A 14,744-nucleotide genomic window follows, 5' to 3' on the forward strand; every position below is an offset into this window, starting at 1 on the left:
GAAATGTGTTTAAAGTACGGAGATCTAGAATTGGACGCCATTCCCCTGACTTTTTCTTTACTAGAAAGAATCTGGAATAGAATCCCATTCCTCTCAGATGCTGAGGAACCTTTTCGATCACTCCTTTTTTAAACATCAAATTGATTTGGGCAAACCGCTCCTTGAGATGAGCTGGAGGTGGGCCTTTTGGGGGAATGTTTGTAGGAAATTTTTCGAATTCGAGGGCATGGCCCTTGGCCACAATGTCCACGACCCACCTGTCCGATGTTATCGATAACCATTTTGAGTAGAATTTTGATATTTGTCCTCCAATTTTTCCGTAGGATTGCGGTAGAAGCGGTGGCAGGTGACAAGGCTCATTGCCGTTTATCGTTTCCGCGATAAGTAGGTCTCCTCTTGTTCTGGGAGTAATTAGTGTTGCGCTGATCGTAGGACTGATAACGTTGGCCCTGGTAGCGTTGATTTCCCTGCCTGTAAGAGGACGGTTGACTATCTCTTTCCCTGTTCGAGAACGATCCCCGTACTCTCGCGCCTCAAAAGGGCAGCTTACGAAATTGTAGGGTGCCCAGGGATCTAGCCGTCTCCGTGTCTTTTTTGATTGTCTGCAGTGCTTCTTCCACTTGCGGACCAAACAGATGCTCTCCGTCGTAAGGCATGTCCAATACCTTGGTCTGAACCTCTTGGCGGAACGAAGTGGACTTCAGCCAACCTTGGAGTAAAAAGGAAGGGAGGTCTCCTATTCAATCCAATTAGAGACAAGGAGAGGAATAATCAACAAAGAGTCACGTCCCTATAATTCCCCAGGGGAAACAGAGGCATCAAAATCCACTAACCACTCAGAAGGACACTTGTGCCACTGCAGTACATTATCAACTAGATTGCCTAGACAAAATACAAAAGTGTAATATATATTTTTTTTTTTTACAGTTTATTCAGTAAGATGCAATACAATATTGTGCACATAAGTGCCATGAACAAGGTTAAAAAATTTATCAATACACAATTACATAATAAAACATAAGTAAGAAAACAGATTGTCGACGCAGCGTTTCGGTTTTACACCTTCAGGACAGTTCTCTGATTGATAAAAGAAACATACAATTAGTATATTTAATCTTGGACTTCTTTTTAACAATATTTTCTATTTGGCAGTTCTATCATTCACAGGTTGTTTTTCAAAACATTATGACACTATACAGGGCAAACAAGTGGAGTTTGGTTACACAATGTGGTTGGGATTTATATAGAACCAAGGTGAATTCTTGGAGGTTTTTTTTAGGGCAGAACTCAACATATGAGTAAGTAATAAATTACTACCATACCTTATAAGTATGGGTTCCTATTACAAGCCTTTTCTTTACGTTTAGGCTATCTTCTACTTGGTAAGGTTCGTGCCCTTTAGAATCATCACGATAAGGATCACTTTTTGCTTTATCTTTTTTGCTTCTATAAATCAAAATTTAGAGAACATTTGTCTCTATACTCCCACGTATTTCGCTCAATGGAGTATGAAAAAGCGGTTCAAAATACCTTAAAATTAGGTGCATTCGTCGACAGCGTTGTCTTAATCGACGGCAGTGGCTTCGTCGACGTCAATGTCCTCGTCGATGACTATGTCCTCGTTCACGATGATGGCTTAGTCGACGGTGCTTTCACCGTCGACGGCGAGGCAATCGTCGACGATGCTTTTTTCGTCGATGGTAAGGCAACTGTCGACGGTGACGAAGCTAATGTCGACGGAATTTTCTCCAGCTTGCTCGTCGACGAGGCGCTGACGACGGCAGATGAAGACTGTCGTCGACGAGATAGGTCTGACAGATACATAGACCATCGTCGACGGTGAAGACGCTGTTGATATAATCATGTCAGGCTGAGGAGAGGTAAAAGTTACCGTAGACGTTGAAGTAGCGCTGACTGGAATCCTGGTCGACGAAGAAGTTGACTGAGGCACCGTCGACGGCAGGGTCGATTTCTGAGGTAAAGTCTTCTCAGAAGATGTTTGAGGTAACGTTTGAGTTGACCTTCTTGGGGGCATGGATGACCCAACTTTTTCCTTAGTAGGGGGAGTAGCCTTAGATGTGGAAGGTCTCTCAGACCTCTTAGTAGGTTGCTGCTACCTAGCAACTTTAGCCCCAGGAGAAGAAAGTACCTCCTCTGCAGCCCTCTTTCTAGAGGCTGAGGTAGACCCAGAGGCAATACTGCCTACCTCTGAAACAGGATGATCCTGATCCTTTAGCTTTTGTAGCCACAAAAGCAGGCGGCCCTCCCTGTCCCTGAGAGTCCTCTGAGGGAAGGTCCTACAAATCTTGCAGTCCTTCACCTGGTGGTCAGGGTACAGGCAGTAGATGCACTTCTTGTGGGAGTCTTCCTTAAAAAGCCTGAGCTTTCCACATGAGTCACAGGGCCTGAATAAAGATTTCTTGGATGATGACATCTTCAAAAGTAGATTCCTGAAGGAAATTAGAGAAGTACTGAGCAGAGTTCAGAGAGACTCCCTTTACACGACGTGCAATAGAAAATCTGACAGCCTGAGCCTCTGGGAAGAACCTTCTAGTGGTTGCTGTCGCCTGATTGGCTGCAGTTTGGACTACACAAAATGACTAGGATAGTCATGGAGGTTGTTTCTCCTGTAACTTGGGCTACTTTACTTCCTGGTTGGTTTTACCAGGTTTTTTCAATGTAACTATGGCATATTATTGCTTTTTTATGTAGCGTGGGACTCCCACTCCGACGACGGGGAATGATCAGGCATGTGGATCTATGAAAGACACCCCAATACTGGAGAACTATAATAACTGATAAAACTCGATTGAAAGGAAAATAGCCCTTACCATTGTAAACATAAACACTGGAAAAAAAACCTTTGCAACCACAAACTAAGACCCATTCAAATAAAGGAAAAGGTGAGTGAAAGTCATTTTTATTTCTTCCGGAAGGAATCAATACAATGTAATTTTGTTATACAAGGCAGCAGCAAAAAAGACGGGGCTTACAGTATTCTGCTTGAGTTTTGTTGTTTAGGGATGACACAAATATTGTTTCTTCTCACTTTTGCTTTTTTTCAGTTTTGTGGTCTTTGGTCTAAAGATGCAGGATTTAGAAGCATAGTTAAGTACTTATTGAATCATTTTATAAACTGTAGAGAATCAGGAAAAATCTAAATCATTTTTGATATTTTGGCTACGTTACTTTCACTGATAGGTAAAATGACTGGTTTCATAAGAATCTTTCCCAATATGTTACATTACATTTACCCACAGACAGAATTGGTGAAACCCTTTAATACATCATCGGCCTTTTCTAGAGAGTCAGTATTGATAGTAGGTGAATTGCCAAACCACCCAGGCTTTAAACATTCAGGGCCTCATTTATGAGTTTTTTTCTGTAAGGGAGCACAGGAGGCATTGCTGTTGTGCTACCCTATGGCAAAAGTAAAGGGCAGGTATCTAATAGATCCAGCGTATTCCTGTCCTTTCCCCCTGAGATGGCGCACAATGGGATGCTGTGTGCCAATGCAGGCGCCTTTGCACCAAGGTGCAAGGGTACCTGTGTTAAAAGATGATTATTTTTGTGCACAAAAACAATCACGAGATTTTTTTCATCTTTCTATGTGTGCTGCAGAATGCAGCACATATAGAAAGAGGAAAAACGAGGAGAAATAAAGATATTTCTCTTTGTTGTGCCTCCTGGGAAGGTGTACGTTTTTGACGCTGCCTCAGACTTACGATTTCTCGTAAATGTGGGGCAGTGTCAAAAAGCCATGGACGTTGCTTGAAACGCCCTTTTCACACAGTTTTCTGTGTGAAAGGAGCACATATTTATAAAGCAATGAAAAGCCATGTAAGGTGGATTTACATGGCCTTTTAAAATTGACAGTGGCACATTGTGCCACAGGAACGTCAAAAAAGTGATGTTCCAGAGGTGCAATAGTGCTGGTAGAGCTTCATAAATGAGGCCCTCAAAGAAAGGTGTAGTGACAGGTATATGTGAAAAGAGTGTTGTGACCAAGCATCTGGAATTGTAGTGAAAACATGACACCAGACGTTTTGAAAACATGAAACGCAGTGTCACTTAGAATGCTGCCGCAAAAAGTCTTACCAAGTTCAGCAAAAATTGCAATGATATAGTTTGTATTTGCAATTCAGCTACGTATATGAAAAAATGATGTCCTGTCAAAATCAATACCCAAGCTGAAGTACTTCCCTGGAAGAGATTCTTGCCACTTGTAACAGTGTGTTGAAAGCATCTTTACAACCTTCAGAGCTAATATAGAATGCTATTGACTTTGTAGTCCTTTCTGGTGCACAGTTTCATTATCCATGGGAACTAAAATGTGGCAACTATTTACAAAATACTTGCTTAATGATTATGCCAAAGGCAAAACAATGGGAGAAACTTTGGTAGCATATTGATAGTGATGAGAAAAAAATTAACTACTGCATTCTTAGATTTTTACAGGAAAACATGAGTGCTGTAGAGGGCATAATGAACTAGTCTCTGAAAACAACCTTGTCTATTAAATGTCCAGAGTAATTGGTGTAGATGTGGAATGTCTTCTTGAGAGTAGGCTGGGCAACACCTTTAGTGACTTTGGCATTGCAATATGTTCCACGTTAGAATTCTTTCCACTTGGTTAGCAAAGAAATGTTGAGGAACAATTCAGGAAATGTTATTTTACAGTGCATGAAATGTCTGGCAATGATGCATAGAAATGTCTCTTCACCAACCATGGCATTTGAAGTCAATGAAGCCTCACTGAGGTACTCTGCACAAGTTCGAAATCCCTTCCATTCAGTGGAATTTTCTCCAGACATTGAAAACTACTGCTTCATTTTTGACCCCTTCAATAACTGAGTACATATGCGCCCAGTTTAATGCATATGCTGCACAACCAGTCCCAGACAATCGCAATTGTCAGGTGCACCAGTATTGACATGGAAAGCTATGTCAGTGGCCAGGGTTGACAAATTGTGTAGTGGCTGTTTTGACATTGCCCGTCTCAAGTGCTAATGTTGAGAGGGCCTTTTCACATATAAACATCTTCATGGGAAGGAAAGATCGAGCGCACATGACAAAAGACTCTTTAAAGAAGTATTGTATGGTGTACTACAATAATTTTGATTTGTAAAAATGTATGTGGACCTCATATTCACTGTACCCACATTGTCTATACACATACACTATCAGTGCAAAAAGCAAGCAACAATAAAAGCAAAACATTCCATAAACACTAGAAAAATACTGTTGTTTGTAATGGCATGAAAATGTGTAATCACTGATAACCACTGTTTTTTAAACACAAACAAAAAAAATGAAAAAATAAACAGATTGGAGTCTTGCTGGAAGAAAGATGACTACCGTGTGAAGCTGTCGTAGGTGGCTCTCGAGGGGATGACATGATTTATTTGATTTAACCCCCCACTACCGTAGAATGCTATGCCCCGAAGTTGAGAAAAGCGATGCTAGCGCTAACACTCGGACAGAAGCAGAATATAGTGTACCTGGGCTGGGCTGGATCACAGCACTGATGGAGATCGCGGAGATGCTGATCGTTGGGTGCAGAGGCTTTGAGCAGGAGCTCTCCCACTCCTCGAGGTGTGGTGTTGTAGCAGCTGCCAGCAATATGCCCCCAAAGTCCGTCACGAGAGGCAGAGGGGCGACTCTTCAGACTGGCCTCTAGGATTCTCCACGGAAAGATGCGGCAGAGACGGCTCCCGCTGCACTCCACGGACGTAGGCAGAAGGGCCGCGCAGAGAATCTTCCAGACGAGAAGGGGAGGGGCGCAGGCTTACAGCCCCAGCCACCTCGCACCGCAGTGTCAGTCTTTGGCCAGCTAAGGGGCTCTGGCATACAAGGAACAGATCGGCTGAACGAGCAAGCAGGGGCTGCGGTAGGAGTGAGTGGACAGATCAGGAAAATAACTGGTACGCCACAGGTGGGCCCAGAGGAGGTGGTGGAGCAGAGGAAACGAGACATTGCACCAACAGCCAAAGGGGCATAAGGAGGGCCTCAAGGAGACAGGGAGAGGAAACTTAGGGAACTGTGCCAGAAGTATGCATTGGAGTCAATCCAGGCATGGGAGAAGCAGATGCAGGCACTAATTGGCAAGATAAGGGGGACCTTGGTGGTCTTGAGCTCTTGCAAGTGGAAGCAATCAACTAGCAACTCAATTTACCCAAAAAGACCTAGAAAACAAGGGGGAGACCCTGGGAGATGCGGAAAAAGGTATCAATAAAACCCTGAATGACCACCATGGGGGGCCTTGCGACACCTTACTGTGCAAGATTTAAGGGTAAAGGAAAGAAAACTCTGGGGCCAGCAAGGGCTCACAGATTACCAGAGGAGAGGAATATTGACTCGGAAGCAAATAATTTCTACTCCCTATCGGATGCCACCTGGTCAGTTCTGGGATCAGACACTGGGTCTAACAGAGTCAAGTGAGGAGGCAGTGCATCCGGCATTGGTATTAGTGGTAGGCAAACTATCCCAACCACTCGAAAGACAAACTCCAGAGTACCAAGAGTTGACAGCCCAAGACCAAATTATTTAAGGTGGGATTACGGTCTCGGAGACAAACTGGTGGGAAATAGTAAGTACCCTACCAGTGAAGAAAAATCCATCTCAGCGCCTTCCACATTGGAATTAATTTTGCAGTGCATTGTTGCACACAGCGAGGAAGCCCGAATGGAGAGTAAACGCGCACAAAATGTCGCGCGGAAACTTCAAGGGCCAGTCAGGAAAATTGGAAGAAACTGTAATATTATCAGCGATCAGATGACAGAGGTGGAATCAAGAACTGCTTCATTGGAGGTGGAGTTAGCAGGCTCAAGGGGGCAAGTGGAGGCACACGAGGAACAACTTATTGATATCCAATGGAAGCTTGAAGAAAGTGAAAACTGCCAAAGAAGGAATAACTTACGATTGCTGGGGATTCCAGAAGGAAAGGAAGGGTCAGACGCACGAGTATTTATGACTCAAATTGAGTGCCATTTAACATACAATGCGATACAAAAGGGGATGATGGACGGAGCGTTTGAACAAATCAAACACTCACCCCCAGTCAACTGATCTGGGTTTAATCCATCACCATTCTTTAGTTCACTCAGCCACCCCAGTTCAGACATGGCTATATGCAAATCAGTCTGACCCTGTGCCTTATGGGAACAGTCCAGCCCGAACTGCCAAGCCATGTCTTCCCTGGACCGGAAACAAGCATCCTGGGACCGGTTTCGGATTCATAATCCTCATCAGCCAGGCTATCTTGAATCCAGTGGCCAAGTGAACAAGGGACTCACGTCTGAGTATACCCTGCCACACTTAGGGCGAACAAAGCGATACAAAAGGGGATGATGGATGTTCCCATATGGCACAGGGTCAGACTGATTTGCATATAGCCATGTCTGAACTGGGGTGGCTGAGTGAACTAAAGAATGGTGATGGATTAAACCCAGATCAGTTGACTGGGGGTGAGTGTTTGATTTGTTCAAACGCTCCATCCATCATCCCCTTTTGTATCGCTTTGTTCGCCCTAAGTGTGGCAGGGTATACTCAGACGTGAGTCCCTTGTTCACTTGGCCACTGGATTCAGGATAGCCTGGCTGGTGAGGATTGTGGGTCCGAAACCGGTCCCAGGATGCTTGTTTCCGGTCCAGGGAAGACATGGCTTGGCAGTTCGGGCTGGACTGTTCCCATAAGGCACAGGGTCAGACTGATTTGCATATAGCCATGTCTGAACTGGGGTGGCTGAGTGAACTAAAGAATGGTGATGGATTAAACCCAGATAAGTTGAATGGGGGTGAGTGTTTGATTTGTTCAAACGCTCCGTCCATCATCCCCTTTTGTATCGCTTTGTTCGCCCTAAGTGTGGCAGGGTATACTCAGACGTGAGTCCCTTGTTCACTTGGCCACTGGATTCAGGATAGCCTGGCTGGTGAGGATTGTGGGTCCGAAACCGGTCCCAGGATGCTTGTTTCCGGTCCAGGGAAGACATGGCTTGGCAGTTCGGGCTGGACTGTTCCCATAAGGCACAGGGTCAGACTGATTTGCATATAGCCATGTCTGAACTGGGGTGGCTGAGTGAACTAAAGAATGGTGATGGATTAAACCGAGATCAGTTGACTGGGGGTGAGTGTTTGATTTGTTCAAACGCTCCGTCCATCATCCCCTTTTGTATCATTTAACATACAATAGCCAATTCGCCCTGATGCCAAATCAGGGGCACTCCTGGTTTATTTTGGGAACTATCTATTGAGGCAAAATGTGTTCGAGAAGGCCATACCAGATGCATAACGTGCAGCAGATGGGTATTCCTTCTTCACCAGGCCAGACTTCTGCCATATTATAATGGAACGACGATGGTTCCTACGCCAAATGATTACCCAGTTCCAGGAGAAGGGGGCACAAGCCATTCTACTGAACCCGGCCCAGCTGAAAGTAGCCTGGAAGGATCGGGTTAGAGTCTTTACGTCGGAGATTAGGGCCAAGGAGTTCCTAAATGCAGGGGGTCTATGATTCAGACTTCTTTGAAGTATTCTCTTGTGTAGAAATCCTTGGAAATAGTTGGGAATAACGAAGATGCCTTCTTCTGGTTTTCTGGCTGGCCAAGACATTTTGTTTTGTGCTAATAGGATTTAGAATAGGGTAGGGGTATTTAGTAATAGCTTAAAGAAGCTGAAGAAATGAAGGTCTGGGGGGGTTAAAGCTCACTAATTTGTAATACACATGTCACCCTAGGGAAGGCGCCACCAATCATCACCCACAGACCTAGATAGGTCTGTTGCTTCACAACACAGGGAGTGGGGTGGGGGTGGGATGGGGATCTGGAGGTGGTGGGGGAGTTTGGGGGGGGAATAAAAACTCAGGAAAGCAGAGTACTGTCGTAAATTAAAGATGTGGGTTCAAGGTAATATGAAGGAATGGCCTGTGGCAATGTAGGCACCAAGGAAATGGTAGGGATGGTTAGGTTGACTATCTGTTCGGTAAATATCGGGTGGCTGAACGATCGGGGTAAGAGAGGTAGGACTGGAGAAGTATTGCGGACATTGGGTGCAGACATTTGTCAGCAAGAAACTCATATTCCATGGCAGAAGAGAGGGCTTCAAATCATTCCAGGATATACTCAAGTAGTTTGTTCATCGCAACCTTCTAACACCAGAGGGGTTGCAATTCACATATCTAACCGGCTGCCACCTATTAAAAGAACGCTATAGGACAAATGGGGTAGGTGGGCAATAGCCCTAATCCTAAGTAACTGTACCTTATGTACTATTTATGGATCATATCTAGATGATGCAGACCTGCTTGCAAAATTGGAAACTGAGCTTGCCTCGTAGCCATTCCCCCTTATGTGTGGTGATTTTAATATTCATATTGACGCAAGTGGTATGGGTAGGGGAGGATATCAGGGAAGGAAGCCACAGGTCTTCCAAGCATTACAGGCACTGGTAGATAGTCATGGGCTAGTAGATATGTGGTCATACAAAGAGCCATGGGATCCAGGATATACCTATTTTTCAAAATACGTTACGCTAGATTACTTTTATTTCTCTACCTCTCTTATATAAGGAGCACCGATTAGGAAGCTACCAACGCTTCTCCCAAACCACAACCCTTTAGTATTAGATATAGATGCCCTGGGGCATGTAAAAGCAGCCACAAAATGGACTTTTGATAGGAAGCTTTTAGCTACTAAAGGTTTTGTTGAACATGTTAGGGGATGGGCTACTCAGTTTTATGTTATCAATAGGTACAGTACTTCAAGAGAAAATGTATGTAATGCATTTAAGACAGGGCTTAGAGAAATAATTAGCTTTGTGGGGTTCCATAGGAAAAAAAACAAGAGGAAATACTTGCACTCATGAAGGAGCTGAGTAACTAGGAGGAAGAGCATATGATAGCTATAGTGCAAAAACAGACTCAGCTGCAATCAAATCTTGAGCTAAGGGTAATTAGAACTAAGGCTGAAATAAAAGGCGTGTTCAATAACATAGCTGCTGAAAGGTTCCAGACCTGTGCGCTGGATAATTACAAATATAGAGAAATGACAGGGAAACATCTGGCACTTCGTGTAAGACAAAGGGTAGCTGCAAACAGTATCTCAGGGTTAAAAGGGAAGGACAACAAAATAGCTACTGAAACAAGAAATTTTAAAAATATTTGCTGAATTGTCAGTATCTATATCGCTCCAGGCTTAGTGCTCCAATATCAGGAGATGAAAGATTGGAAGAACTGCCTCTACTGATCCAGGAGCTAGAAGTAGACATCACAAGGGAGGAAGTTAACAAGGCACTGCTGTTGAAGGCTTCAGGGAAGGTGGCAGGCCCTGATGGAATACCGATGAAGATTTATAAAGTTCTTCATAGAGCATTAGCTCCTCTTTTATTAGACCAGTTTTGAGCCATAGAACAGAAGGGAATCCCACCAAAATCCTGGCAGGGGACAAATATAGTTATATTTTTGAAGAAGGGAAAGGTAGTGGAAGATCCAGCCTCTTATAGGCCAATCTCTTTGATAAATACTGATGAAAAGCTTTATTCTAAGATCTTAGCGCTCAGGCTATCAAAGATAATTGCCTCTCTGGTATATCCATTGCTTCATTCCGGGTAGAGGAACAGATCACATCCAAAGTACCAAGGTGTTAGCTTATGCTAACAACATTGCAGTAGTTACCCCTGACCCATAGGAGGCAATAAGGAGGATTGAAACTCTGGCCCGGGAATTTGGGAAGCAGTCAGGCTATGGGTTAAATGCTGACAAAACAAAAACTGTCTGCTCTAAGTCTATTTCCTGGCAGGATTCTCAGAGGACGGAGGCAACCAAGTATTTAGGGATAACCATTGCAGCAGATGTTGGGACTATCTGGTATATCAACTCTGACCCCCTTCTTAAAAAATAGGGGCTGATTTAAAGAGAATGGATAATTTGCATCTATCCATTATCGGAAGGGCAAATGTCATAAAGATGACAATGTTTCCTAAAATGTTATATTTATTTCGAAGCATACCACTCGATCTCTCAAACTCCTTCTAAAAAATAGAGGGGATTTGTTCGCAATTTATCTGGGGATACAAGAAAGTCAGGAGATCTCTGAAATGAAATACCCTACCACAAGACCAAGGGGGGCTGGCTGTTCCTAATATCCTATATTATAATTGGGCTGTAACGTTGCAGCAAATGATTATGTTATTTAGTCCTAGATCGAAAATGCCTGCAGTTCAGGACAGGGAGATTCCGCCCTCCATTTTTTAATTAGCTATGGGGGATTCAGCACTAGGGGTGCCATGAGACAGCTGGAGGGAAGCTATAAGAAAACCCGCTTCAAATCCCTCAGAGCAGCCTGGAAGGTATGGCAGAAATCTAGTAAATACTTAACAATTCCTAAAATCCAGTGCTATCTGTCATTATGGCGCTCATCAATCCTTTCAGCTCCACTGTACGACAAAATTGGTAGAAACTGGGAGCAGGCGGGAATTAATCATCTTGGCGATATTGTTAATTCAAACGGACTTATGTCATTTGAAGAGATTCAGGAACGATTTGGGGTAGATCCCAGATGTCTATTTAAGTACATACAAATCAGGGAGGCAATGAAACCGGTTGTTTCACAACTTACTAATTTGGCCTGAATTCCGCTTTTAGATTGCCTAGTTCATAGGCAGCCTCGAGTGAAGGCAATATACTCCATGCTGGTGGAAGCAAAAGCCGATGATATAGCTAGAACGGAAAGTGGGTAAGCGGTTAAATTGGGTAATCAGGATGTGTACTTATGTAGATCTTTAGAACAGTCAAAAAAAGATTTTTTTTTATCGGCCAACCTTAAGGCCCAACACTTTACAACAGTTTTTAGACTTTTACACCAGCAAAATTGTGGGCATGGGGAAAAAGGGAGACCAATTACTGCCCAGATGTGGACATGACCCTGCAGATATGGTTCATATGTTTGCCGAATGCTGTAAATTGAGCATAGTGAAGCAAGGGATTGAAAGATTTTTGTACAAGACAATGGGGCGGGTGGTTCCATTGACCTCAACTTGACTATTTGGTTGTGATGAGAACTTACAGCTTCAATTGTTCCAAGTTTATTTTTGTTTTATGGTAACAGCAACCCTGCGTATAACAATTGCTTCAAAATGGAAAGATGAAGATCTTCCGACATACCAAGCTTGGTACGCCAGACTTTTCCATGTGTTTAATTTGGATATGGCACTATATACATTTAAGGGTAGGAGAGCGAGAAAAAAGGGGTTACAAATTTGGGGCCCCCTGGTGGAGCAGCAGGGATTAAAAGGACATTTTATGCCTATAGGTTTTATAAGAAAGAATATGCATTGTATTTATCTAGTTATTATGATTTTTGGATCAACAGTGGGTTTTTTTCCTCGCTTTGCTTTTATTTGATTGACTAACTTTTCTGAGGAATAAATAAAAAAATAAAATAATAATAATTTACAAAAATAGACATGGAAAAGAGGAAAGCCTACATATTAGTAATGCTAAACTTCACTACTGTTCTGAACGATGACATGTATCAGCTTGCAGAGGTACTGCTGAAGATTTTCTGGAACCAGTCTGATGCCTGTGGAATATTCTAAGGTGAGGAATATACAGTTAGAAGTCTATCAGAAGTTAAACTTGACTACTGATATAGTTTCATGTTAACTGAATGAGGAACCCATGAGCAATCCACCAAAACGGACTATGTTATCTATGTCATTTATACAGAAGTGAAAACGCATTTCAATCACAAGCAGATATTGACTAACCCCAGGAAGATAGCCCATATGAAATTACTACGGTGAGTGTCATTTCATACATTTATGAAATGTCTGTTAAGGAATCCAGTATATTCCAATTAAGAAAAGCAAACCATCACCAAGTGATATACCACCTAGCCAGATGCAATATAATAGAATTAAAGTAGTTTTTAAAGTTTTTTTTTTACGAATAAACTTTTACTGCTCTGACCATTTAATTAATTAGATGTGTTCACGAATGAGGGAAGCAACATGTCTGAAAAGAGTAACTTGTGGCCTCAGATTAATTAACCTTTTTGTATTTTCTTGGCTGAATAGGAAGTTTAACTTATGAACAGAATCATTGCCAAATGTAAATATAAAACTTGCATTAATATATAAAATAATGAATCCCACTGAAGACAGAAGGCTTACCAAGGTCAAACAACATTGTTGCCAACCATACACTTACCCTTTGATCCACTGAGTTCAAACCCTGTGTCGTCTTCCCCTTCTTATTGTGTTGCGAGTTATCACAATCGTATTCCACTTCAGGCTTGCTAAGATCACGACAGAATGTACAAATCCAATCGCCACTAAAGATGGAAGGGCAATTGTCTCATAAGTGACGGTATTGAATAATGTAAATCATACAATTAACATGACATTAGCAAAGAAAAATGTTACTTGATGTAAAAGAACAACATTCTTAGAGGTTACAGCTTTAAAATGAGTATGAGAGTCAATATCACGTTTATTGTAAGCAACCACCTAGCAGAAACTTTTATAATGCTTTGCAAAGTAATCCTATAAAAATGCCTAGGAGAAAGTATTTTTCTTTTTTAAATATAGTGAAATATCAAAAATGGAATATGCTACTTACCAGTATGCATCTGTTCTTGGCATAGAGGGCTGCAGAGTGGTACATTTATGAATAGATCGCCATCTGGTGTTGGGCTCGGATGATTGCACTTTGTTTTTCTTCTGGAGAAGTCTTTTTCGTCATAGATGACTCCTCCTCTCGGTGTTAGTGCGCATGGGCATCGACTCCATCCTTAGATTGTTTTGCCATAGTAGGGTTAGATGGAGTAGTGTAGTATAGTACATAAAGATATGCCCATGTAAGTGTATCTAAATAAGATAATGTTGGGACAGACAGGTTTCCGGGGAGGCAGGGAGGGCATGTACCACTCTGCAGCCCTCTATGCCAAGAACAGATGCATACTGGTAAGTAGCATATTCCGTTCAAGGCATATGGGCTGCAGATGGTACATTTATGAATAGATTGTAAAGCAGTTACCTCCCTAGCGGTGGTCACCAGTGTCTGTCGCAACTGTTTGAAATAGAGTTTTTAATACAGTTTGGCCCACTCTGGCTTGTTGTGCAGCCTGTACATCAACACAGTAGTGCTTTGTGAATGTATGTGGTGTAGACCAAGTTGCTGCTCTACATATGTCATCTAGGGGAATGTTCCCTAAGAATGCCATAGATGCTCCTAGTTTTCTTGTAGAATGAGCTCTAGGAGGAACAGTTAATGTTCTCTTTGCTTTAATGTAACATATTTGTATACATCTTACAATCCATCTAGCGATGCCTGCTTTAGAGATAGGATTGCCCTTATGTGTTGGGGAAAATGCTACAAATAGTTGTTTAGTTTTCCTGAAGTTTTGTGTTCTTTCTATGTAGTACAAAATGGCTCTTTTGACATCTAGTGTATGTAGAGCCCTTTCTGCCACCGTCTGTGGCTTTGGAAAGAAGACTGGTAATTCCACTGGCTGATTGATGTGGAATGCTGAAATTACTTTAGGCAAGAACTTTGGGTTTGTTCTAAGAACCACTTTATTCTGGTGTAACTGTAGGAATGGTTCTTGTATTGTCAATGCCTGTAATTCACTTACTCTCCTGAGTGAGGTAATGGCTATAAGGAAAGCCACCTTCCATGTAAGGAATTGTATTTCGCACCTATGCATAGGTTCGAAGGGTGGCCCCATTAGTCTGGTGAGTACTACGTTG

At 42.6% G+C, this 14,744-nt stretch overlaps 1 protein-coding gene across 3 annotated transcripts in view; it reads right to left on the reverse strand.

Annotated features, from left to right (window-relative positions):
- Positions 1 to 14,744, reverse strand: part of TRIM33 (tripartite motif containing 33) — a 505,710-nt gene that overhangs the window by 116,723 nt on the left and 374,243 nt on the right. For all 3 annotated transcript variants that reach the window (XM_078644393.1, XM_078644394.1, XM_078644392.1), the window contains one exon: positions 13,204 to 13,327. In XM_078644393.1, coding sequence (XP_078500519.1) covers positions 13,204 to 13,327 — 124 coding nt within the window. The remainder of the gene's footprint in view (positions 1 to 13,203; positions 13,328 to 14,744) is intronic.

Source organism: Lissotriton helveticus, chromosome 5_1 (assembly GCF_964261635.1).
Source record: "Lissotriton helveticus chromosome 5_1, aLisHel1.1, whole genome shotgun sequence".
NCBI classification, from domain to species: Eukaryota; Metazoa; Chordata; class Amphibia; order Caudata; family Salamandridae; genus Lissotriton; species Lissotriton helveticus.